We start from the raw sequence: 27,040 nt of genomic DNA, 5'->3' as shown, positions 1-27,040 counted from the left end.
ACCATGTCATCTGTCAGTGTCCTAATATTTAAATGCTGCAAATGAAAGAAACCAATCAGTAATTTATAACAGCCTTTTAAATTTTAGTTAATAGAGTACATTGAAAATTCTACAATGCTAAGTTGAATGTAATTAAATTCCTGACAGTCTAATAAAACCACGTTATATATTTTTTTAATCACTTTCTTGAGAAGATGGACAAAAGTTGCCTTGAATGTGGTAGTTTCAAATGTTTCCTAAAATGTCCAGTATTTATCAACCACACAAACTAGACACCTACCTGTGGTACAATAAATATATTCTCCAAATTAACAATATTAATTATCATTAAGTACACAGACTTAGAACACAACAGATATAGAGATTTAAATCTGATTTGCAGAAATTTGTTCATATTACAAAACAGTGAAACTTTAAATCTACCATTAGCATGCAGCATAATAGATAATGAAGTGCTTGGCTGTCTTAATTAATTTAAACAATTCTAGAAACGAAGAAGAGAATACGGGAAGAAGTATTTGCATCTTTAACATCAGTTTGATTTATCACTAGGGTGACAGTAGACATTTCCAATCTCATTGCTAGCTTGAGAACCCTTTTGCTGATTTCCTTGCTAGACAAACATAAGGCCACTTTCAAAAGTGAATAAATTAGTTTCCTGCAAAGTGGAGTTCAAAAGAAAAAGTATTTAAGGGGGAAAAAAACCACAAATCTAAGTTTTATAAATTCCAGCATCGGGAAAGATGTATCCAAGTAGCTGGAATCAATTTCCAATTCTCCTTCCTCTTATTCATTCTGGCATTAGATCTTTAAAAGGACAAAAAAGGGATCAAGTTCATTTCCTCAATAGGAAATCAGATATGTACTATTTTATAAGGACACGTTAGCAATGAGTACACCTTTATGCTCATGAATCAACCTCGGTGATGACCCAGATTATAAACTGGTACAGTATAAATCACTATGCGGATTCTCTTCTCTTTGATTCACCAAGATGTTCCTTCTTCCAGTGCAGAGGAAACAGTAACTGGAGGGATCCAGAACGAGCCTTATACCAGTATATACCAAAGAAAACACAGTTGAATAAATGGCCACAGCCCCTAGGTTCCAGACTGCACTGCCTGTTAAGTTAGGAACAAAGTAGCAATAATACTGGAGTAACAAAGGGTTACTATTTACTTCTGGGCTGTAGAATTTGCTTTGAATCAATGCTATTGTCTGTCCTTGAAATGAACAAGTATGCACAGAGGTCCTTAAGAATGCACGTGATCCTGGGCAGGGCTGTAAGGTTTCTGAGGCACTTAGGGCCCCAGTCTCATCTCAGAGACCACTACTAGAATTAAACCTAAATCTACATGGCTTCCGAGTGTGCAGAAAAGGGCACCGTGGAAAGGCTGCCTGGGGGTCCCTTCCGCTTACTGCCTGCTGCGGTAGAGATTTCCAGCCCACTGCTTCTGGTGAACAATATGCCTCTTATTCTCCAACCGGAGGTATCACCCCAATCACAACTAGCATCACACCTGAAAGGGCACATTTCAAGTTCCTTTGACAAGAAAGGAAGAATATAACCAACTTCTGACACAACTGCATTCTTGGTGTTCCAAGGCTTAAAAAGTAAGACCAGAGTACAAAGCTGAAATCCTATTTAGAATAGTGTGTTACAATAAAGAGAAAACATCTACTTACACAAATGAAGTTTTCCCAAATACCAATTTGAGTTGCCTGAGAAAAATGCCATAAAAGTGATGTTAAAAAAAGAGAGAAGAGGCAATGAAAATCAACAATTTTAAGAGCAATGAACATGGAGCCCATGCAAGATTGATGATCTGAAGACTGTATAGAAGATATAGAAAGTAAAGTACCAGACAGGAAATGCAGCGGATTAGGTTACACGATGCAAAATCCAGGAGACGTAAATATCCAAGAAGAACATTTTTACACACCTTCAAAGGCCTAAAGTTGCACAACCTTTTAAATTAGAGCCGGACTCGTAACTTTCAGAAAAAGAGCAATGAGTGACTCATGTGGAAACAAGACACATAAAGGATTTTATTTTTTTTTCTGTCATGACTTTTTTGTAACCTTACACCATCTCATTGTGGATCTTACTTTTAAAAGGATTCAATTTGTTAAATGTCTTGACTTGTGTTTTTAGAATGATATAAACTATATTATTCTACAGTTATAAACTGTATTATTCTACACGAGCTTTCACAAAAAAAGGAAATGTGATGAATTTGAACAGAATTATAGGACAGGGGTCACTTATATGGCAAATAAGAACTCAAGGGAATGTAAGTGTGGGAAGTTTAACCGTCTGAGAGAAAAGCAAAAAGCTAAGGTCAAATTCATTATTACTTCTCTTCTGGAAGACACTTACCAATCAATTACTACCAGCAAGAGAAGCCAGTAGGACAGGAAATAACAGCAAATTCAAGGTCTCATGATAGGACTGGAAATATTGACTAACAGTCAATGACTGGAAAAACTGATCTTAAAAATTTGGGTTTCTGTAACAAAACAATAAAGTCAGAATAAGTTTCACTTCAAGATTTAGCTTCCAGAAAACAGAGATTACATATCTATTTGTTTATACTCATGCAGTCTGAAAGAAACCACTAAAGACATGCTAACATTCAAAAATTTTGAATAGATCTAAGCATGAGTAATTTCCACTAAAAATTGAAATATCCAATCACAATCTATTTCAAGCATAATTAAAAAAATAAAGAAACAAATACTAAACACTTAATGAAAAAAATGTAAAGGTTTTATCAAGTGGCACCCTTTGGTGGGATATTTGAATGTTAATATTAATTCAAGTTTATTCTAAAGTTTACATTATCTCAAGGTTAGACCTGCTTATAAACTTCCGAAAAGTGGAAGGGGGAGACGACAGACATAAAATCCTCAGATAATTCTGTGGCATTTTGGACTTGCTTTTGTAACTACAGAAATACAAGAGTAATATCCTAACTGAAAAAAGAAAAAGCTGTATTATAAAAAAGTTGCATTTATACTGGTATTTGAGGGACTGTTTAAATGTCTGGTTAACCAAGACACTTAGAACATGAAGTATTTCTGTTTTATAGCTACCAGCCATGCTCTTTACGGTATCTTCTGGTTGGGGAAATAGGAACTGCACATATCAATCCAGTTTAGGACACCCAAGCCAAAAAAGGAAATAGAAACATGAAATTGACTATTAAGTGGAAGCAAATGGGAATGCTTTTAAATAGTTGTTACCTGATAGCAACTTTTTAGGGTTATATTTGCCCTCCAAAAAGTTAAAAGCATATAGTTCTAGACATTAAAACAATCACACCGATATGTGACTTTGTGATCTTTAGTTCCATTACCTGGCCTATGATTCCACAGGTATATTAACGTTTTATGGGATAGAATAAAACTGGTGATAATATCAAAATATGAACAGTTCTGAACACAGGACCAGTGGTAATTGGTAAAGCACATTAGGGTTCTTTTCCTAGTCCTAACTTCTTTGAGTTAAAAACTCACCCTTCTTTCTGTGCTTCTGTTTCTCCACTTGCTAATTCTATTTTCTCCCTAAAAAGTAAGGAGCACCGCATATAGATAGGTAACAATGTTTTCTGCGAGTGACAGTTCCTAGGATGAATGGTCAAGAGGATCACTCTGGAATTGAAAGAGAGAAATGGTCTTTATAGATTTTCCTCTTCTAAAGAACACAGGATCCATAAAAAAGGGTAGAAACACAGAACGTAGCTCTCCATATTCCCATTTAAGCAAAGCATCAAAACCTTTATTGAAGACAGTACATGCTGTCAAAAATAGACCTAGAGCTTTCAGAGCATTGTGCTAAATGCTGTAAAATATCAAAGGTATGAAAACCGTCCCTCCGCCACCCATTTAGTTTACAAGTAAGTAGCATAGTTTACAAGTAACAAAGACCAAATAAATTAACAAAGCAGCATCAAAACCCTGTGATACACACACAATGAAAAAGATTCCAGGCGGTCGCCCAAGATTTTTAGCAGATTTTACTTTTTCTTTCATTGGTTAGCACATTTGAAGTAGCAGGGAGCCCTGGATCTGTCCATTGAAGTCAAGTAAGAGATGGCCACCATCAGGGGTCAAGCTAGCAGGCTTGGATCACTGTCCTCACAACCAAATACACAGTGGTGTCTTAAAATAGTTTTTAGCTGTTGCCATTCCATTAAATCATTTAACTGGGTCATTATGAGAAGTAACCAACAAGAGAAAAACCTGTGAGATTCAAGCCTCTGAACTCACTTGATTCAGACCCAATCTTCATAAACTAGACCCTCTAGACCGGCTGGCGAGTGGGCACAAGAAACATACCAAAATTATCTTTGAAAAAGTAGATTACAGGGCCCAGGCCCCCAAGATTCTGATTCAGTAGGTGCAAGGTGAGGCTTAGGGAGCCTGTGGGCGATGTTGCAGCGAGACAGGACCCTCAGAGAAACCTGCTTCCACTACCGGCCATTCAGCATCCTAAGCCTGCACGCATGTGAATTTCTCATCCTGCGGCTCACTTTGAAACTGCTGTCCCTGAAACGAGCTAAATGAAGGGTACAGATAAGAGTACAAGAGGATTTCTAAGAAGTGAGAGACAGGGAACTGGTACAGTTGGGACAGGTTTACAGCCATGAAGTGACAGGCACCAATTAGTAGTGTTGAATTCTCTTAAAACATCTCTGGTGTCTAGGATGAAGCATCAATTGCATCACTTATACAACTGCTTAGTCTATCTCTAAGGTGCAATATTTCAATCTCATAAGCATAGACTCAGAATGTAAGCATCAAAGATCATTCGTTATATCAAACGAAGACGACGCTATTTTGCTTGTCAAAATGAGTCAGTGACAGATTACCTACTGACTGACACAACAAAGCTATACCTTAAAGGAAAAAAAGCAGGGATCAGTCTTAATCATAATCTGTGGGTAATAATAATAATATGTTGAAGTGTTGCTCACACTTGTTTTAAAGTCCAGATTAGTGTAGTTTAACCTAATATGTGTACTTTAACCTAATAACATTTCTGGTCCACACACCTGTGTCCATTTTAATGTGAACACCAAATATAAAGATTGTAGAAATGTAAAGTAGTATTACTACTAACCATGACACTGAACACACCTACTGAGTCTATGGAAGGTCATCTCCCGGGCAACTACACAACACACTACAATGTGAAAATATTCAAAGGCTCCAGATTTAACATCTCAGAGGGTCCAAAAATAATACTGAAGCTTTCATAGCACCAAGCATAAAGAGTAGAGCTAGCTCTTTGATACTGTAAAGAAAAGCTTTTAAGTTGACTGGCTCTTCATGTAGTCATTTTTTTTTTTTTTTAGTCTGAGGTGGGAAAGTGAGAAAGGACGTTAGAAAGAGGTGAGAATTAGGAAAAGTTCTCCAGCTTCTTTAATCTGTCCATTTATTCAAAGTTGTAATCCTGCCTATCTCAGAAAGCTACATGCCTGTGCACTATCCATTATCTAAGACTTTTCTACTCTCAGCCATCCAAAAATCCAGACTTCCCTTCTCCATAATTCCTTCTTTGGAAGAGGAGAGTAATCAAGACAGGAGGAGGCATCATTCACCAACGACAGAAGTGAAAAGAAAAGATTCATTTCCAAGAGAATACAAGGTTTTCAAAATGATCAAAAGGCTGCAACAGAACTGCTAGAAAACCACTTCTCTAGAAAAACCAATTATCAAATTACTACTTGGAACTGTCACCTGGATGACACATCCCAGGGGCTGGGCACCCAACACATTATTTTTTTATTCTGACAGAATCCTCGTGTTCTTTTTCCTTCAACAAACTCATTCAATGTTGAAGTGAAATCAAAGGGAAAACATAATAGCTAATTCTGGTAATACAACTTTAACACATTTTTTAAGATGTTCTGTTCAGCTGTTCCAGTTCTTCTCAGCTAGACTACCAGATCCAAAACTCTCCTCCAGTGCGCCCAGGAAAAAGCCATTCAAATCTTTAAACAGCTTTACAAGTAGATTTAGTTCTAGGTCATGAGGAATCAATCTAAGCCCTTTTTCATCATCTAGAAAAGGCTGAAAAGTATTTAAAGAATTAGCTGTAGGAAGATTTTAAGTAGTCCCTGAGCTTCCAAAATCACCTCGAAGCTTCTCTAAACTACTAGATTATTTCTGAGTGCCTCTGCCTCCTACACATGTTGTCTAAAACTCAGATTTAGACTGAATATTTCTGAGGCTATTAAGAACACCACTCATCATTTAATACATATTTGAGAAGGACTTAATTTGTTTTCATTCTAGAATCACCGTAAGTAAGTTTGATTATCCCTTTTTACAGAACAATTTGGTGAAACAAACCCTAGGCTCACATTCTGGAAACTAGTCAAGCTACTTCTAGAATGTGTTCTTAGGAAATAAGAAATACAACCAAAGGTTTATATACTAATACTATGTATCACTATAGAAACTTGAAATCGCTGGAATTGTAATCAAACTAAAATATCCCAGAATATAGGAAATATTAAATAAATTATAGTCCTGCCATATGGACTATAATGAAATAGAAGAACATTTACAATAAAATGTTACATGTAAAAAAGTTGTATTTAAAATTGCAAATGCAATATAATTCCAACTTCATCAATATACACATTTATGGAAAACATAAGAGACAAACCACTGTTAAGTTTATATATCTGGATTGTGGGGTCTGGAGCAATTTTTTTTTTTTTCACATTGTCCTGATTTTCCCAGTTGTCTAGAATGAGCAAATTCATTTTTATGACAAGAAAAGCTTTTTATGTTACTATGAATAATACTTTTCACACCAAGCAGAAAATATGGATTAGTTCCTTTTCAAATAACAATGTATGTATTAGTGAAAATAACTCAAAATGAAAATCCAAAAAAAATCTTATACTATGAGCACAAACTTTTTAATAGTCTGGGTTTTTTTAATGCATATTTTCAGATGTCGGAATACATTAAGCACATTATTCATTTGCTTTCTAATTCACATATAAATTAACCAATCTCAAAAAGCTCCTTGGTCTTGTAAATTATTGATGTTGTCACCTGCTAGAGCCTTAATTCCAAGAAAAATACACGAATCACTACATCACAAGCACAAATCCTTTTGACACAAATTCAATTTCTGTGGCAACAATATATTGACTCAGCTTTATTTTTCTATTTTATGACACTTATTAATGGGAGAGGTAAAAGAAATCTATCATTTTTCTTTACTGTATATGTAAACAATCTCATGCTATCTTGAGAAAGTTAAGGTAAAAGCATTCACTTGATAACCCTTTAATGCAGATGAGTAAATAATACTAAAATAATAAAACACAAGACACAATTTTTCAGTCAAGACTTGGTCTCATAATCCTAACTTTTTCTACCACACAAATAATTAGGCTGCCAACATGTGCAAGACACTGACTGCATTAAGTATAAAGAGGACCCAGTTCCTACCCTTAGAAGCTTAAAACCAACAGAGTAGCAAGGCAAATTAATAACCAAAATACATCACAGTGGGATAAGCACCATAAGAGAGGCATTCAACAGTGACTAGAAGGAAAAGCCTCTACTTGCTAATTATGTATGCTTAAATACATGCTAATTAACATGCAAATATTATAGCAAGGATCTAAGATTAAAGTCAAATTAATTTTTAGCATGATTTAGGTAAAACTTATAATACAGGATTTGTTCTTACAGAATGAGAGATTCCTGAAACATTCATTCATTCATTCATTCGTTCAACAAATATGTATTAAATATTACTATCTTCTTGACAGTGGAAATCAATCAAATAAATAAAACAGATTCTTGTCCTAAAGGAACTTACGTTCTACTGGGGAAAAATACAACAAACACAATAAATAAGTTACAGAGCCTATTAGAATGTGATGAGTGCTCTGCTAACAGTGAAAAGTGGTGCACGTGAGGCGAGCCAGGAAAGCAGGGCAAAAATGTTTGCAGGTTGCAACTCTAAATGTGGAGAATTGGGGTCCGCTTAGGCCTGACTGAGCAAGTGCCTTTGAGCAGAGTTGAAAGTGGACTAAGTTGGAAGCTACATGGATATGAGGGGAAGGTGCTTCAGACAAAAAGAACAGCCACAACGAAGGCCATCAGAAACGAGAGCATCTGCTCTGTTCAAGAGACCAGGACAGCAGCAGCAACAGCAATACAAAAATGAAACCAAGAGCTGGAATTTTGCAAAGATAAACAAAATCGACAAACTTTTAACCAGATTCATTAAGAAAAAGAGAGAGGACCTAAATTAATAAAATGAGAAATGAAAGAAGAGAAGTGACAAGACACTACAGAAATTAAAAAAAGTTTAAGAAAATACTACAAGCAACTACATGCCAACAAATAAGACAATCTGGAAGAAATGGATACATTTCTAGAAGTATACAACCTTCCAATGCTGAATCAAGAAGAAACAGAAAATGTGAACAGACCGATTACTACCAACGAAATTGAATCAGTAATCAACAAGCTCCCAACAAACATAAGCCCTGGACCAGATTGCTTCATAGGTGACTTTTACAACATTCAAAAAAGAATTATCACCTATTCTCCTCAAACTATTGCAAGAAAATCCAGAAGGATGGAAGTTTCCCAAGCTTTTTTTACAAAGCCACTATCACCCTGATCCCAAAAGCAAAGACATTACAAAAAAAAAGAAAACTACAGGCCGATATCCCTAATGAATACAGATGCAAAAATCCTCAACAAAATATTAGCAAAACAAATTCAGCAATACATTAAAAAGATCACACACCATGATCAAGTGGGATTTATTCCTGGTATGCAAGGTTGGTTCAATGTCCGCCAATCAATTAACATAATATGCCACATTAACAAAATGAAAAATAAAAATCATATGATCATATGAATAGATGCAGAAGAAACATTTGACAAAATCCAGCAGCCATTTATGATAAAAACTCTTAGCAAAGTGGGAATAGAGGGGTTGTATCTTAACATAATAAAGGCAATATGTGATAAACCCACAGCTAACATCATACTCAATGAGGAAAAGCTAAAACTATTCCCCTTAAGATCAGGAACAAGGCAAGGTTGCTCACTTTCTCCACTTTTATTCAACATAGCGCTGGAAGTTCTAGCCACAGCAATCAGAAAAGAAAAAGAAATAAAAGGCATCCAAATTAGTAAGGAGGAAGTAAAATTGTCATTATATGCAGATTACATGATGCCATATATATAGAGAACCGCAAAGACTCCACCAAAAAACTATTAGAACTGATAAATGAATTTAGTAAAATAGGACACAAAATTAATATTCAGAAATCAGTTGGATTTTTATACACCAATAACGAACTATCAGAAGGAGAAATCAAGAAAACAATCCCATTTACAATTTCTTCAAAAACAATAAAATACTTAGGAATAAATTTCACCAAGGTAGTAAAAGACCTGTACTCAGAAAATTATATAACATTGAAGAGAGGGAAAACCCGGTGGCTCAGACAGTTGGAGTTCCGTGCTCCTAACGCCAAAGGCTGCCGGTGTGATTCCTACATTGGCCAATGGGCTCTCAACCACAAGGTTGCTGGTTTGACTCCTCGCCTCCCACAATGGATGGTGGGCTCCGCCCCCTGCGACTAAGATTGAACACACCACCTACAGCTGAGTTGCTGCTGAGCTTCCGGATGCCTCAGTTGGTTGGAGCGCGTCCTCTCAACCACAAGGTTGCAGGTTCGACTCCTGCAAGGGATGCTGGGCTGTGCCCCCTGCAACTAACAACGGCAACTGGACCTGGAGCTGAGCTGCGCTCTCCACAACTAAGATTGAAAGGATAACAACTTGACTTGGAAAAAGTCCTGGAAGTACACACTGTTCCCCAATAAAGTCCTGTCCCCCTTCCCCAATAATAAATAAATAAATAAATAAATAAATAAATAAATAGCATCAAAGAGAGAAATTAAAGAAGATGTAAATAAATGCAAACACATACCATCCTCATGGAGAGGAAGAATTAATATAACTAAAATATCCATACTACTTAAGGCAATATACAGATGCAATGCAATCCCTATCAAATTACCAATGACATTTTTCACAAAACTGGAACACGTAATCCTATGGAACCATAAAAGACCCAGAATAGCCAGAGCAATCTTGAGAAATAAGAACAAAGTGGGAGGCATCACACTACCTAACATCAAATCATACAACAAGGCTATAGTAATCAAAACAGCATGGTACTGGCATAAAAACAGACACATAGATCAATGGAACATAGATCAATGGAACAGAATAGAGAGCCCAGAAACAAATCCATACCTATATGGTCACCTAATCTATGCCAATGGAAGCAAGAACTTACATTGAGGTAAAGACCGTCTATTTAATAAATGGTGCTGGGAAAACTGGACAGACACATGCAAAAAAAATGAAGCTGGACCACCTCCTTACACCATATATGAGAATAAATTCAAAATGGATTGAAGACTTAAATGTAACATCCAAAACCATAAAACTTCTAGAAGAAAATATAGGAAGTAAATTTGCAGACATTACCTTTAGTAATATTTTTACTGATCTATCCCCTCAGCCAAGGGAAGCAAAAGAAAAACAACAAACATATGGGATTACATCCAACTAAAAAGTTTTTTCACAGCAAAGGAAACCATCAATAAAACAAAAAGGGACCCTACTGAATGGGAGAAGATATTTGCCAATGATACACCTGGTAAAGGGTTGATATCAAAAATTTATAAAAAACTCATACAACTCAACACCAAAAAAACCAAACAACCCAATTAAAATATGGGCAGAGGACATGAAGAGACATTTCTCTAAAGAGAACATACAGGTGGCAAACAGACATATGAAATAATGCTCAACATTTTATTCCCATTAGAGAAATGCAAATAAAAACCACCCTGAGACACCACTTCAGTCCAGTCAAAATGGCCATCATCAATAAATCAACAAACAAGTGCTGGCGAGGATGTAGACAAAAGGGAGCCCTCGTGCACTGTTGGTGGGATTGCAGATTGGTGCAGCCACTATGGAAATCAGTATGGACATATCTCAAAAAACTGGAAACAGAACTACCTTATGACCCAGAAATTTCACTCTTAGGTATCTATCCAGAGAAATCCACAACACCAATTTGAAAAAATATATGCACCCTATGTTTATTGCAGCGCTATTCACAATCGCCAAGACATGAAAACAACCGAAATGCCTATCAATAGACGATTGGATAAAGAAACTCTGGTACATTTGTACAATGGCATATTGCTCGGCCATGAAGAATAAAATCTTACCATTTGCAACCACATGGATGGACCTAGAGAATATTACCACTAATCTTTGTTGCATTATTTGACTACTATTTTTTATTACTACCTTCTAAATTGGCTTGTCACTGAAAATGAGTCAAAGGATGACAATGCGAACATCTGAAAAAAGGAAAAAAAGGCCCAATTCCAGCTCTCACATGCAGTACCAGCACTAGGCATAGCTGTGGTTACATTTTGCATTTCTTTTAGAAATAATAACAAAGCAGGATACAGTTATTGAGCATCTAAACTAACCAGACACCAACCTAAACCTGCCACATAAAGATCTATAAAACACAGCTCCTGCCCTGAAGGAGTTTACCTTCCAGAAGGTTCTAGAGAAAAAAATTAATAGCCTGGGTCACTTATGTTTTCCCTTTATGGTGATTCAAAAAATAACGTAACAGAAGTAACTGTCCTGCAAGGGCTACACATACTGAAATACCAGGGGTGCCATAAAATGTATACAAGTGGACACTTTGGTCACCGTTGCTCAAGCAGTAGTTCGCCGCAATCAGAAGTATCCAGATGCTGATGGTAACCACTTTGAGCACCTCTTGTAATTGCAGAAGTCAAACGTGACTTCAGTATTCATCTTTTGTTATTGATATATATTGAGTATTACAGTTTTAATACAGTTTTCCTTTCTTAAAACGTGCATACACTTTTTTACTTTACTCTGTATACATGGGTTCCTCACCTTAATGCTTCTCTTTGCACTTATCATCCAAGAGAATTTGGGGAATTTATAAAGATAATCCTTGAATGGGACTGGATACAGAACAGTCCTATACAGAATGAAACTTGCACTGTGTCATGTGACAACACGATGAAATTGCAACACAGAACTTTCTATGTCACAAGTTAGGTTCTGTACACACCAATTTCTGTAGTCTAGCTGCGAGCTCAACCAACGGCAGCCTGAACTGTCCTTGGCAATCTGCCAGCAATGCCAAAGGCGACTTCAACAATCACTGTCTAGCAATAGCCAAGTATATTATTAAAGGACTTCTAAGAGTCTGTAGTTTCATGTTGGTTACGGCACTGTTTGAGCACACTAATAAAGCAGGTCAGCGAGGGTTATGGGGAGGCAGCAGCTGACAGCCAAAGGCAGGGAGGCGCCCAAGGAGCCTACAACCGAGTGCAAATCACCGAAGGCTGCGGCTCTTGCCAGGATAGGAAGATAATTCTCCCATGCCTGTTTCTTTCTTTTTTAATTGAAATGTAATTAACATATAACATTGTGTACGTTTCAAGTGTACAATGTGTTGATTTGATTCATTTATATATTACAATATAATTACCACTGTAGCTTTAGCTAACACCTCTATCACTTTCCATAATTATCATTTCTTTCTTGTGGTGAGAACATTTAAGAGACAGTCTCTTTGCGAGTTTGCAGTGCAGGATACTGGGCTGTTGGTTAGTCACTGCTCCATGCATTAGCTCTCCACGACTGACTCACCTTCTATATGCAAGTCTGTACGCTTTAGCAACATCTCCCCCGCTCCCCATTCCACGTGGTTTTCAGTTCAGCATTTTTAGACCTAATATGTAAGTGATATCATACAATATCTGTCTTTCTTTGTCTGGCTTATCTCACTAAGCATAATGTCCCCAAGATCTATCCATGTTGTTGCAAATGGCAGGATTTCCTTCTTTCTCATGGCTGAATAAAATTCGTGTGTGTGTGTGTCCATCTTTATCCATTCATTTGTTGATAGACATTTAGGTTGTTTCCATATCTAGGCTATTGTGAATAATGTTGCAATAAACATGAGAGTTCACATAACTTTTTGAGATCCAGTTTTCATTGCCTTTAGATAAATACCCAGAAGTGGGATTGCTGGACCAAATGGTGGTTCTATATTTAATTATTTGAGGAACCTCCACACCGTTTTCCACAGTGGCTGCACCAGTTTACATTCCCACCAACACTGCACGAGGGTTCGCTTTTCTCCGCATCCTCGCCAGCACAGATCTCATCATTGTAACAGGTGTGATCCCGTGCCTCTTTCTGTCCTCACTGATGGGGTTTCGCTCATAAACCTCTCACTGAGGGTAGCGTAAGAGGCTACGAAAGTGCATCATCGTTGCCGCAATAATACGAGCAAGCTGCCCAGCAGGAGTAAATCGTCACATCACTGGAAGGCAGTCTGATTTATAGTGAAGATTCTCAGGGCCACAGGCAGTCCCTTTAAACATGAACGTAGGCCAGCGTCGGCCAGTAGCCACTAGCCCAAATGGTTATGTAAATTAAGTCAAATCAGTCAAATGAAAAATTCAGCTTTTTGGTAGCAATCTTGGTAGAAAAAATTCAGCTTTTTTAGCCACATGTGGCTATTGGGCACAACAGAACAGAATTATTTCCATCATCCCAGAAAGTTCTACTTGAACACCCCTGATCTAGGTAGTAGCAAAAGCTTTAAAAAGAAAACAAACAAACAAACAAAAACAAAAAAACACACGAGCTCATGCTAAAAGGTATAAGTGAAAAGAGCAGAGGTCAGAAATAGTGGTTGGGAATACTAATACAAAAGGGTGGGAAGAGGGATGAGCAAAGATCAGGAGAGAAGAACACATTATGAGAGAAACATCAAGAACTGAGGGGTCAGTGCTAATACTGTGTCAGTCGAGTTAAGATAAAGCTGGAAAATCAGCAGCTAGGCTGGCCACCGTTATCCGTCAAAGCAATTCCAGTGAACGACAGAAGCAAAGGCAAGGCTGACAAACCGATGGGAAGTGGCTGGATCCCTCCTGTATGAGCACCCTTCCCGTTGGCCACCATGAGACCAGCAACAAGCTAGAAGCCGTCTAGGGCTTGTGTGTCAACCCCCATCATCACACATGAATCACCACATCTAACCTGTACTGCAGCTGCTCATAGATGAAGAAATGGAACAAAACACAAAAGTAACCTTCCAAGGTCACACAGCTATCAAGTACAAAGCGGGGATTTAAACCCAGGTTAACTCTGGAATCTGATTTCTCAAAGATTATACAACCTGCACTCCCGGGAACACCTCACGCTCGTCAGTTCACACCTCTCTCCTCCACACCAGACTGAGTGTGAACCTCCCAAAGTCAAGGATCAAAACGTATCCACCTGTGTTATGCTTGGTATAAAGAGCAAATATTGACTGAATATATGAAAATAACTAATTCAAAGAATGTGGCTATAAGGGAAGGAAGCAGAGCGTGGTATTCAGAGGCGGAAAAAGGTGAGGGGAAAATTGGAGAGGGAGGCTGTTTGGTTTTGCTTCTGCTTTTACTTTTATAATGGAAGACATATGAGCATTCTTATAGGATGGAGCCTGTAAAGAGAAACATTCCCAATGGGATGCGGCTGGGTCAAGAATAGTGGTAAAGGAATTAACCTTGAACAGGAAAGGAGACATTTCTTCTGTGAATATTGGAGGAGAAAAGATGAAAACTTGCAGATATAGAAGATTACAGCTGCAATAGCAGGAAACTGAGCAAGTTCAAGCAATACAGCCTTTATTTTCTCTCTGAAGGTGTCAAGGTGAGTGCTGAGAGTCAGGGGGTAACCATCTCTGAGAACTTTCAAGTGAATGCTACGGTATGTTCCCAGTGGGTACAAAGTGAGTGCTTTACACATACACGCGGAATATCACTAAAGGATTCAAAAGAAAATAATGGATGTCATCATTACCTCTGTACAGGAAAAGCCTGAATTGGTGGTCTGGGATGTACGGAAGTCTTAGTGAATTTCACTCTGTACTCTTACAGTGTTGGGCTTTTTGAGAGGTGCATACATTACTTTTTCAATTTAAAAAACTACTTACAACAAAAAGGAATCAAGCCCAGAGAGGAGGTAAAGAGAGTGATAACGGCTTAGCACAAATGCTGAGAGCAATGGAAAAGCAGGTAAGCACAGAGCTTGTTCAAAGCCAGGGCTCTAGGGCCAGACTGCAGCCATCATTCCCCATTCCCACGGAGACACCAAGGGGAGATTCCCAAACCTCTGCCTGCCTTGTTTCCATCATGTACAACACAAGGGTGGAGAGAGTATCTACTTCAAAGCACTGTTAGGAGTAAGTGACTAAAACAGTGCCCAGCCCACTGTGAGAGCTGAATACGTGTAGCTACCGGGGACCCAGCCAATCAGCGGGAGAGACCCGATGTGCAAGAGCATCAGTCCACACAGCTGGGAGCGGCTTCCACTAGGGTGCAGCAGCCGGGTTCAGCCACAGAGCAGTCTGCCAGGTTGCTCCAGGCTTGGAATCCACGGCAACTGGACAAGGAGGCCCGAGGTTCTATTATTTATATTTTACCTGATGTCAGGCTTGAGGAGGCAAGGAATACAAAGGCATCCTAGTTCAAAAGGAGGCCCAGGGTTACTTTTGGGTTTAGTGTGCATTTAGTATGGATGTTGTCGGCATGAGGCTTACAGAGAAAGAAAGAGAGGCAAGGTCAAGGGGGTGGAGGTCTAGATGAAACAGAAAGGAGGGGACTATGTCCAGGGACCAAACCTCTTGGTGTGTCCCCCACTTGAATTAAGGTCAGGTCCCTGGACACAATGCAGGCAGGTCTCCAGCAGGCACTAAGGGATGAGGAGAGAAGGAGGGAGGGAAGGAGGGAGGGAGGGAGGGAGGGAGGGAGGGAGGGAGGGAGGGAGGGAAGGAGGGAAGGAGGGAAGGAGGGAAGGAGGGAAGGAGGGAGGGAAGCAGGTAAAGAAAGGTCAAAAAGCCTCAATAACTGAAATCCTGTCACATCCCCTTCAAGATGACGAGCCCTACAGAATTCAACACGACAGCGATGGGATCTCCCCGACTTTGGTGTCGACGAATCAAAGGAATAAAACTAATAACAGCTGTCATGTTTTAACTGCTAGGTACCATACCGAAGCCACTGTAACATGCATTTACCTCAATAATCCTCACAACAACCTCTAAGTATACATATGGTGATTATCTATTCCATTTTATAAACAGGAGAACTGAGGCACAGGAGTTAATTAATTTGCCCAAGAATATACAGCCCAAGCCTTTTACCACAGTGGTTATGGGTGGGGCTCCAAAGCCACATTGCCAGACCCCGGGGGGAGCTCCAGTCGGCAGCCTCAGTTCTCCAATGTCCAGATGTAGTTCATGCCCTCACCCACCACCACTGAAATCTTTTGTAAAAATAGAAATTTAAGTTATATCAGTAACTCTTAAATTTAAATTAATCATGAATAGATTAATGAACCAGGCAGTATAAGGTTACAAGAAAAATTTTGCTTAGATTTTCAATTTGCCAAGCATTCACATTCCTACTATAACCTCAAGCCTACACCAGACACCACCAGGAGAGAGAAAGTGACTTCCAACTGCTTACCACCTCGTGCGGAAAGCAACTGAAGGCAGGTTCAACATAACTTATCAATAAGAACAAAATAATATCCTCAGAAGAAAGGCTGAGTGAAATTAGAACATGGTTTTAATTGGAGATCGTCACCTTCCATAAAGAAATGAAAGAGTCACGTTGAATCTCTGATTGTAGATTATGTGCATTGTATTTTTCATGTTCATTTCTAAGGCTGTCAAATTTTTCATTAGAAATGAATTGTAATTGTCACTATGAATTGCATTCTACCCAAGGTTTTCATAAACAAAAACAGTGTAATACTATAATACAGTCCATAATTAATGCCACCGAGTTGCAAATCCTGGTTAACAACTACATGCTAGAGTTTCGTTTCATGATGCTGAAACACAAACAGCCCACCTCGGGAAAAATACAGCAATTACAAGATAAACTCCCCATGTCCTGGGAAGACACTTCCTAATAAAATTAGCCAAATAAATGCAATATTATGGATCTTACAATTAGACTAATCCACATATCTTACCAAGAGTTTCTAGAAATTCTATATCATAACTTCAAAAGGAGCATGCATTTTTTATTTTATTTTTTTAATATCCAGAATGACCTAGGATTAGCAATAATTTCCTGGAAGAGAGCTGAACAGGTATTTAGACACCTTTAACCCATGAAGGTCTGACTTGGGCCACAGCTGCTTGGGCACCACACAGGATGCCCTTAGTACATATCTGATACCAGAAAGGAAGGGGGGACTAGGATTTAATGCATTTAAGATGGGCTATGATGCTCAACATGGAGAGACAGAAAGACACTGGATATGAATTCCATTCACAGATATATATTGAGGAAAAATAGACATAAAACTGAATTTAAAAACTAATGAAAAGAGACATTTAAAAAAGAGAGCGTGAAGCCCTGCAAGTCCTTACCTCAAGGAAACGAAAAGCAAAGATTACAATGAGATATAGACAGGAAGGGAGAAAACCGAACATTTCAATAGGATTTATGAGCTTCTATTTCTGAAGCTTATTGGTGAATACATGGTATTCTATATCATTTATATAATAAAATATATCTTTTAAAGGTTGCAAGGAAGGGGGTGGCCAGTTAGCACAGTTGGTTAGAGCATAGTGCTGATAACACCAAAGTTGCCGGTTCGATCACTGCATGGGCCACAGTGAGCTGTGCCCTTTAAAAAAAATAAAAATAAAAATAAAAAATATAACAAAATTATCTTTTAAAGCTTGCAAGGAAGGGGGTGGCCAGTTAGCACAGTTGGTTAGAGCATAGTGCTGATAACGCCAAAGTTGCTGGTTCGATCACCGCATGGGCCACTGTGAGCTGTGCCCTTTTGAAAAAATAAAAATAAAAAAGATTGCAAGGAAAACATTCACCCTTAGAAAACTATTTCAACTATGCTGAAGCATGTTGCACACAGCCTTCACCGCTGATAAATACATATTAATCACTCCGCTCATCAGTAGACCAAGGCCTGAAGGTTCAAGCACTCTTCTAACTTCCTCATTTAAGTTATCTCCAGATTCCTCAAACCGAGGTCTGCAGACCCCTTCTGCAGACTTACCAGTTTTTTATAAGACTTTTTAAATTGTGCCTTCTTCCAAGATTATCTTAAACATCAGAAATAAAATAAGCATATTCTGGGTAATCTCAATGACCACTCTACACCCATTGCCAGCACTTTTGGGAGCCACACGTGTACTGGGTGTACTACCAATATGGCGTCTGATGAGGCCCAAACAACAGCATCAGGCCACGCAGGCTTCCAGACGCTCCTCCACGAAGGAAGAATTCAGCTCCAAAGGGCTGTTCATAATCAAATGACAATAAGAGAACCCTGTTCCCAGAGCTATGGGAAGTTAAATTTCAAGAGAAAAATGAATATAGACGCTGGTGGTCTTTTCATTCTTTTTCAACAGTTTCATATAATTTACAACAAAATGTTTCCCTATGGCTATCTTTTTTTATAAGAAGGAGTTCACTATTTGACCCAGAGCCTCAAGTCAAGACTTTGTGAACAGGACAGCAATGCTCGATGACAGGGGCTGTTTCTGCATTCATCGTCCGTACCTGGCTTCCTGGCTTCCTCAGCCTCTGGGATTCCGTTTCCACCCAAGAGTCAAGTTGACGAAAAGGAAAACAGCAAACCATACACATACCTTTCCACTATTAAATCTAATAATGACTTAATTTCAGCTAAACGTCATCATCAATCACATTAAAATTATATTACTGTTCATTTTATTGGTTTTATAGTTTTGTTTTAGAGTTTATATATAAATCTGTTTGGGTTTTATAGCTATCAAAGAACCAACCATAAGCATAAAGAGTTATGCATCATTTTACATCTATATATATATATATATATATATATATATATATATATATATATATATGACATTATTTTTCTTATCATTCAAGCCCACACTGAAGCACCACAGGAATTTCTTTTTCTAAGTTTGAGGTGGTTTCCTTTGTAGGTTTCTTTTTGTAAATCTCCTTGGTACAGGAGTTTCATAGTTGTATGATCTTCATTTTACAAATAAAAACATACTCCTCAGAAAGCTTCAAAAACTGCTCTGACCATTCAACTATCAGAATCAGAAGTCTGCATCAATCCAAGTGTCACCTGGGATGCCAGGATAACTGACAACAGAATGACTGCCTCCACCCCACCCTGAAGAAGAAGTCTGGTCCAATTAAGATTTTCCAGTGTAATAAAGTTATTCAAATATTCAATGTAATATCCCAATGCCCTAAAATCTAGACAAAAATTAGACTTCTACCATTACAACTATTGATGACGACAAGAATCCTGTAAGTGGCAAATATTTACAGAGGTTACAAGGCGCCAGGTACTCTTCTAGGCCCATCACATTAACATTTAGCCTTCCCAACAACCCCAGTTTACGCATGAAGAAACAGGGGCACAGAGAGAGGTTAAGTAACTTGCCCAAGTTCACACAAAGGCTAGTAAGTGGCATAGCAGTGGTCCAAATCACAGTTCATTAATGTTACAATGCCGCTTCTCCAATAAAACTGTAAGAAAGGGTGGCATTGGCTCTTTTTGAAGAATCAAATCTATGGCAAGCATTTCCAAACAGGTTTCATTAATTAGCTAGTAACCCGAATATTCCAGCAACAAAACTTAACTTACGGAAACTTAAATTCTCCCCTAAGTGAATAATGATTATTTGATTTGCTATTTGAGAAAATTACTCCCAATGGTAAGGTATTTCAATGTCACCCCGCTGCTAGAGAGAGAAAAGTTACCTTTGGAGATCCTGTTCAAAGAAATCTCATGCTTTGATCTGTAATATCCCATGAAGTAAAAGGTTACCCTTAATCTATATTTTATAGATCTAAAAGTCAAATTAGTTTCTGGGGTAAACAAGCAGAGTGGGATGGTAAGCACATTCTGTAGCATGCTTTTCACTCCTACTTTGGAGGATACTATGTGCTGAGTTAAAGACAATTTACATTAGTTACATATAGTGGCAGTTTTTTGTTGTATTATTCTGCAAGCATAAACAAGTTATACACATGTTAATTTACATTCTATATAAAAAGCCAATTCTAAATCCATTTTATAAGGCAATAAATACATAAAGATTCTAGGACACAGCAATAAAGTTATGCCATAAAGTAGAGTTAATTCAAGACAACAATAATAAAAGCATGACAAATTTTAGCATTCTACCAGCTGCACAAAGGTGTTTCAGGTAACATCTGTTCAGAAGCAATTGCTACTAGAGAGACTAGATGAGATGCAAGGTTTCACAGTGTAATAAATGTACGGCAGTTTGCTTGCTTCATAATTAAAGACATGAGTCTTTGCAAAATGCAATTAGCCATGCTTTAAATCTGAACAATCATCCCCATCTCTACCCCAGTTTACCCACAAAGAAAAGATGCAGAGTGATCCAGAAGTAAGAAATACTATATATCATCTATTTTCAGCAGCCAAATGTACTCCCCAAAACCTACTGGATATATTTTGTTTCTTTTGATAAATCATACATTTATAAACAGACAAACAAAAATGTATTTCCTGTTAGGAAGAATAGAAAGGAAAGTGTGGGACGATTCAGAGTAATTTGCTTAGACGACTGGCCTGAATAAAATGATTTTACCTTATGAAGGTTTCAGCGTCTGATGGGTTAGGTGGAATAAAATTCAAGGTGCCTACAGCCTTGAATTAAGAATACTATCTCTAATTCTTGACAGTTTAACTGTAGGACAAATGAAAACATCACTTCAGCTGCGGATTCAATGAAGAAATACATTCAAAAAAGAGCACACAGAAATCAGCTCCATCTTTTCTCAGCTTTCTAGCAACTATGAAAATGATACAACAGACCAAGATTGAAGGTTCTAGTTGTTATTCCAGAGGACCAAACAGTATTTACTTGATATTCTCTCAAATCACAAACCTTCCCAAATAGAATGATACCACAAGACATTTAAATAAATCTGATGGTTCTCCCAAAGCATACATTTATAAACTTTTAAACCAAACCTTTCAACATGGTCACCCTCACAGAATATGTCCGCATTTAGGGTCCATCCTGATAATCCAGGATAATCTCCCCATCTGAAAAGCCTTAATTTATACTGTAAAGTCCTCTTTTGTCATACAAGGTAACATAAACATTCCAGAGATTAATTTGTAGATATCTTGGGGGAGGATCATTATACAGCCCACCACACCTGCCTCCAAATAAACCCAAAGCAATCAGGCAAACATGCACCAACCACATCAAGCCTACTGTAATTTCCATTCTACACAAGTTCCCAGCACAATGGGCAAAAATTCTCCAACCTAATACCTCTTCCTGCCTCACAGCTGGCCTATAATCAGGGAATTGCTAAGTCTATATTCGCTAAAGGCATTACTAACTACTGTTAATGTTCATGAATGAGAAAAGAAGGAGGAAAGATTGAAACTCCCAACAGCATGGGAGATGAGACAGCTTGCCTAGGTTCAAATCTCAGTCTCACCATCTGGCCGCTGTGTGACCTAAGGCAGGTGAGCCTCTGTCCCTTAGCTTCCCCATCTAGCAAACAAGGCTAATAACACTACCTACTTCATAGGGTCGTAAGGATTAAAGAGTTGATATTTACAAAACACCTAGAAGAGTGCTGGCTCTCTCCTAACTGTTACTGCTAACGATTCCCCAACACTGAGAGCGTACAGGTATTAATGGACAGGGTGAAAAATCCCTTACAACCAAAACTGAGGGTACTGCAATGGCACAATTAAACAATAATTAACAATCTATTCAATGGAAAGCATAAGATTAGAGGCAAGATTTACACGGAAGCCTGTGAGAACTTGTAAAGGCTATTCCTAATGAGAAAGAGCTACTCTGCCACGTTGGATCACCAGCTTTACAGGCCTCCTTTCAAAAGACTGGCCCACGTCCCGGAGATGGAGGCTCCTCCAGAAGCCACATAACCTGCTCTCAGCTCTGGATCTGGTGGCCACTGCTATGTACTGTGTGTTTCCAGCAGTGGTAGGAGGGAGGGATGAAGTGCCCAATATGAAAGGCAACTGTTTTGTTTTGTTCCAGAAGGGAAGCAGAACCCAGATCCAGGTACTGAGGGTGTGACCTAAGCCAGGTGCCAAGCTTACTGGTCCTACTGAATTCTATCTACTTGCACAAAGTCTTCCCCCAGGTACCAGCCCCGTCTGTCTCCCATCTCCTAGCAACGATCCCCAGCATCTCAATACTCGCCCCTTACCATTTTTTCTACTGAAGCCAAATGGCCCAAAAAAACGTAGTTGATGCATTGTGCAGCCAAACTATCACACTTTTATAATCGACTGATTTCTACTACTTACCCGTATCTTTGGGGAGAGATTCTATACTACAAACTTTTATACACAATTCAAAAGTAACTTGAGGCCCACAACTATATATTCAGTAGAAAACAAGGATTTGTCTACTTTATCGAGGTCAAAGTAAATCAGGATCACCAACTTTACAGGCCTTTTCAGTGGACACCAGAACTCCTGTTAAACTAAGACAGGCGCAAGCAGCCCATTTACCACTCTAGTAACAGCTTGCAGCTTTGTCCAGAATGCAAAATATCAAACACCAAAATTATACCTATTCCGGTCACATCACCAACCTACATTACTTGTTCTACTCAGAAGAAGCTGCCCCAAAGCAACTTGGTGACCTAATGACTAGGGGACCTGAAAAGATTCAGGCTAACCTCACCTCACACCAAATCAAGAGAAAGCCAAGCACCGACTTAACATCCATCAGTACAGCAACAGGAACTACAGAATAAAACTTTTTGAGGCATTGCTGAGATCTCGTGAGGAAGGGATGATCCTCAAAGATAACCCTCCATCCCCAAATCCAGTTACCAGGTTGGGACTGAGAGCAAGAAGCAGGCAGACTGTGAATGTTCAGAAGGCAGCCTTGAGATTGGGATACGGAGCCCTGGGCCAGAATTAGAGCTGAGCCTGGAACTCCAGGCCCCCTAAGAATCCTAGTTGAAGAGGGAGGCAGTCCCAAATCAGCGGCACCCCCCAGGCTCCTGGTAGAAATAGACTCAAATCATCTCCAGAGAAAAGCATCCCAGTTAGGCCTCACGTAAGACAGGTCAAGATAAAGCAATGAACTTACAAAGACCAACAAGCACAGGGAGAAAGGGCAAGCCACCAATGAGTTCAATGTAAACAATCCAAAGATCGCACATACCAGAACTGTCAAATAAGGAATAAGTAGAGCCAACTAGGAAATGTCTAATGAAATAAAAAAATAAGAAATAAGAACTAACAGGAGTGACCAGGCAGATTTGAAAACGAAGCAAATGGAACTTACAGAAACAAAAATAACTGCTAAACTCAAATATTCAGAACAGGTTAGATAGTAGATTAGACACAGCTGACCACAGAATTAGTGAAATGGAAAATATGTCTAAAGAAATTACCATGTAAGCAAGACTCTAAATTAGTTTCAGAGATTACGAAGGGTCCAAACTACTTCGAAATTAATTACGAAGGCATGACTCAAATCAACTTCTCATCTAAAAACACAGTATTGTAGATGTGTTTATTAGTTTTAGAGCTTAAAAGTACTGTCTTTTCATCTTTACAATAACCCGTTCAACACACCTAAGAAATGAAAAACAGCAGAGACTAGAACCCAGACCACCTGATGCATCCTTCAATGAAACTAAACCTAAATATTAATTTAGATTTTGTTTTCATGACATCCTTGCTGGGAATGAACCACAGAAAATCACACCTGGTGTATTCTGGAGCACAGGAGTCAAAGACAAAATGGAATTGTTAGGCAGAAGGTAGGCATGAGTGACAGGAAGGGTGGGTAATAATGTAACTGGAGCTTTGCATCACCCAGGTCCACCCCCAGGCACTAATTTTATGGTTAGACATCCTGAAAAGAGGAAAGTAAAATCCATCTAGAATTATCTGGTTGTTGACACCTGCGCAGAATGTTAAAGCTTACCCTTGGTTTAGCCTTATCCTTATTATAATATAGTTACAATAAATTAGCATGGTGGTTTCAACACCCCATCCCCACTATGGGTTTTTCTGTGTGCATTATGGGTAAGGGCAGGTGCCAAAAGGAATGGGTTATATAACCTACACATGTCAATCAAATGACCCAAGTCTGTACATCACACGGAGGGTTGGCCCAGAGCCAACAATATAAAACTCAAACCCCAAACCTTTCTGCGCCATTGTCTCTTTTGATTTGGCCCATTCTAAGGAAAGAATGTATCCTACCTTACTCTATACCTTCATGTTTGCTGATCTGTGATTCTTTACTGTGTCAGCAAAAGGACAGAGCAGATACTCCGGTAACAGAATACTTTTTAACCCAGAGAATAAACTGCAAAAGGAGTAAAAGTTATTGCTCCAGCAGATTTGTCTCATGTTGGGTAGACTCCTTCTTTGCCAATTTAACCCATCCTATGTATTCCTCACCTCTGTAAAGATAACAATCAACAATATATTTAATCCTCCTTCAAACTTTCGCCATTCCTATGGACATCTTGACACTTAATTTAGCATAATTGATCGATGTTATTCCCTCACTTTCAGTATTCTGATACATCTCATAGCTCTGCTCCCAGTTTTACTCAACTATCACTTTTAACTGTTATACTTAGCAATTCACTCCTCGCCCCTAAGTCTTTATTCTCTTAATTTGTATATCCTACCTTAAATTCCTAATGATTTTTTAGTTGTTCACAGAAGGCACATTCTGTACTATAAAATTTCACCTATAAGTAAAAAAATGTTTTTCCATACTCCTAAGTAAAATGGTGGGGTCAGTATTAAATTTTCAATTCTGTTGGTTTTAACCCAAATCTATCAATCCTCTACGTCATTTATTTACACACAAACACACCGAAAACTATCATCACTGCCTCTTCTTCCACTAGTTGATGCCAACAGAAAGATTTACAAGGCGTTAATGACGACACTCCCCTTGGCTGTTAAAGTGAAGAAGAGAAGCAATCAGAAGAGTGCGTTTCAAATACTTGGACTTCTTTCCAATCTAAACATAACATTCTTTAGCAGTGACGGCACAGCCCCACCCAAGTTTTAAAATGAGCTGTCTGGACTTGGAAAAGTGTACCTACCTAAAAAGTTCTTCTTGGGCTGAAATACCCAGCAGAAAAAAAAAAAAAAAATACTATCACCTAAATGTTCACTTTGATATGTCTTACATCCTCAAACACTAGAGGTAATAGAGAAAAGTTCGACTTAAAAAATACAATGTCCACCTAGGTGAGACCCATACATACACACTTGAACTGCCTTAAGAAATCTGGGGTAACACAGTGACGAGTGTACTTGTCAGGGGACCCACACAGAACTGGATGTGTCATCGTAAATCTATTAAGAGATCGGCAGCTCTGGAAACCTGGAACAAAATGTAGCCCCCCAGGCCCTGGGGACCCACCTCCCTCAATGAAATTGAAGGGTCCTGGGACCCGAGCGGACCTACCCCAGCCCCAGGCGACACTTACAAACTTGGGGCGTTTCTCTCCAGGCAGCTCCGTGCCGCCGGGCGGCGGAGGGTGTTGGGGATCCTTCCTGCGCGGCATCTTGCTTTCCCGCCAGCTGCGGAGCGAGGCGGAGGAGGGGTAGGGGACCCCGGCGGCGGAGCCCTGAGTCGGGTGGTGCAGTCGCGGCCGGTGCCGATCCATATTTCCCCGCAGTTCTGGGAAACGGGAAGAAGGCGGCCGCTATGCAAACCACAGACGGGAGCTCAAGATCCTCTGCGGACTCGCTTCCCGGTTCTTCCGCCCACGCCACCGGCTCGGTTCAGCCCAACCGCTGCCGCCGGGGCCGCAGCCAACACATCCGAAAACTCCCGCCACCGCGGACCTCCCGGGGACTGGCCAATCCCGAGCCGCTCAGTCAATGACACTCCCGGGAGCCGCCCCTTCCGGCCATGTAGAAACGCGATTGGCTGAGCTGTCCGCTTATTTGGCCGCTTGAACCGTTCAGAAAATCCTGGCCGCTCACCTTGAGTAAAGGCTGCTGTGCGGTTTAGAAAGTGCGGAGAGCCTACCGGAAATCACTTGTCTAGGTTAATTTGGAATTTGGAGAACCGGGTCCTGCTAACCTGCAAGGCAGACGAGACCTTCCATTTGCAGCGCCATTTGAGCGGCTCTGGAATGCGAAGTCATCTGCTAACCCTCTCTTTACACGTCTCGGGAAGCCCTGTTGCCATGGCACCGGCAAAAGTCGTTCTAGGATCTGTGCTTCGAGTGCTAGGCGGGGAGAACGACAGCGCCCCCAGCGCGCCAAAACGATGCCTTCTCGACATTTTTACTGAGCAACGGCTCCGTAGTGCCTTGATGTTGAGAGCCAGCTCTGGGGTGGCAGAGGGGTCCACCAAAAACCCGAAAGCACTAGGCCACGCCCGTATGGAGCTGACGGTCTAATGGGGTTCACAAACCCTTATAACAAAATAATGTAAATGTTATAGCAGTTATCTTAAAAGTTCATTGAGAACAAAGACCAGAGGTATTAAATCAAGGAGCAGATCTGGAAAGACTAAAGAAGGAATGCATAGACTTTCACTAGACAGAAAGGAGTGGCAGGACAATCAGATAAAAGGCATTCCAGGCAGAAGCAAGACCAAGAGGGGTCAAGAGCATGGAGTTGAAAAGAACTTCAAGGGCATATAATGAAAGGCCTTGAGCTGAAACCACTCAGAAGAGTTTGCGTATACGCAAGGTCAAGCTACAGAGCTAAAGCACAGTTTTTCCATTCATCACTGTGCTTTTTTTCCGCCTTTAAAAGTCATCTTTTCCTTTGAAGTATTTTTTTTTAAGTTACCCATTTTCTGACTACCTGAAGG

The 27,040-nt window shown here is 39.3% G+C and overlaps 1 protein-coding gene across 2 annotated transcripts in view; it reads right to left on the bottom strand.

The window, feature by feature from the left end:
* DIAPH3 (diaphanous related formin 3) overlaps window positions 1-26,407 on the bottom strand; it is a 437,995-nt gene extending 411,588 nt beyond the window's left edge. Inside the window, exons 1-3 of one of the 2 annotated variants that reach the window (XM_088792987.1) lie at window positions 26,300-26,407; window positions 25,698-25,891; window positions 3-35 (exon numbers count right to left, since the gene is read on the bottom strand). In XM_088792987.1, coding sequence (XP_088649113.1) covers window positions 3-35; window positions 25,698-25,891; window positions 26,300-26,363 — 291 coding nt within the window. In that variant the 5' untranslated portion in view covers window positions 26,364-26,407. The remainder of the gene's footprint in view (window positions 1-2; window positions 36-25,697; window positions 25,892-26,299) is intronic. The other variant, XM_088792988.1, reaches the window with a different exon arrangement.
* Window positions 26,408-27,040: the final 633 nt, after the last annotated feature.

The sequence above is a fragment of the Rhinolophus sinicus genome, chromosome 16 (genome assembly GCF_057876585.1).
Source record: "Rhinolophus sinicus isolate RSI-liver-muscle chromosome 16, RSI-T2T, whole genome shotgun sequence".
Classification (NCBI taxonomy): domain Eukaryota; kingdom Metazoa; phylum Chordata; class Mammalia; order Chiroptera; family Rhinolophidae; genus Rhinolophus; species Rhinolophus sinicus.
This window is presented reverse-complemented; position numbering and strand designations above follow the sequence as displayed.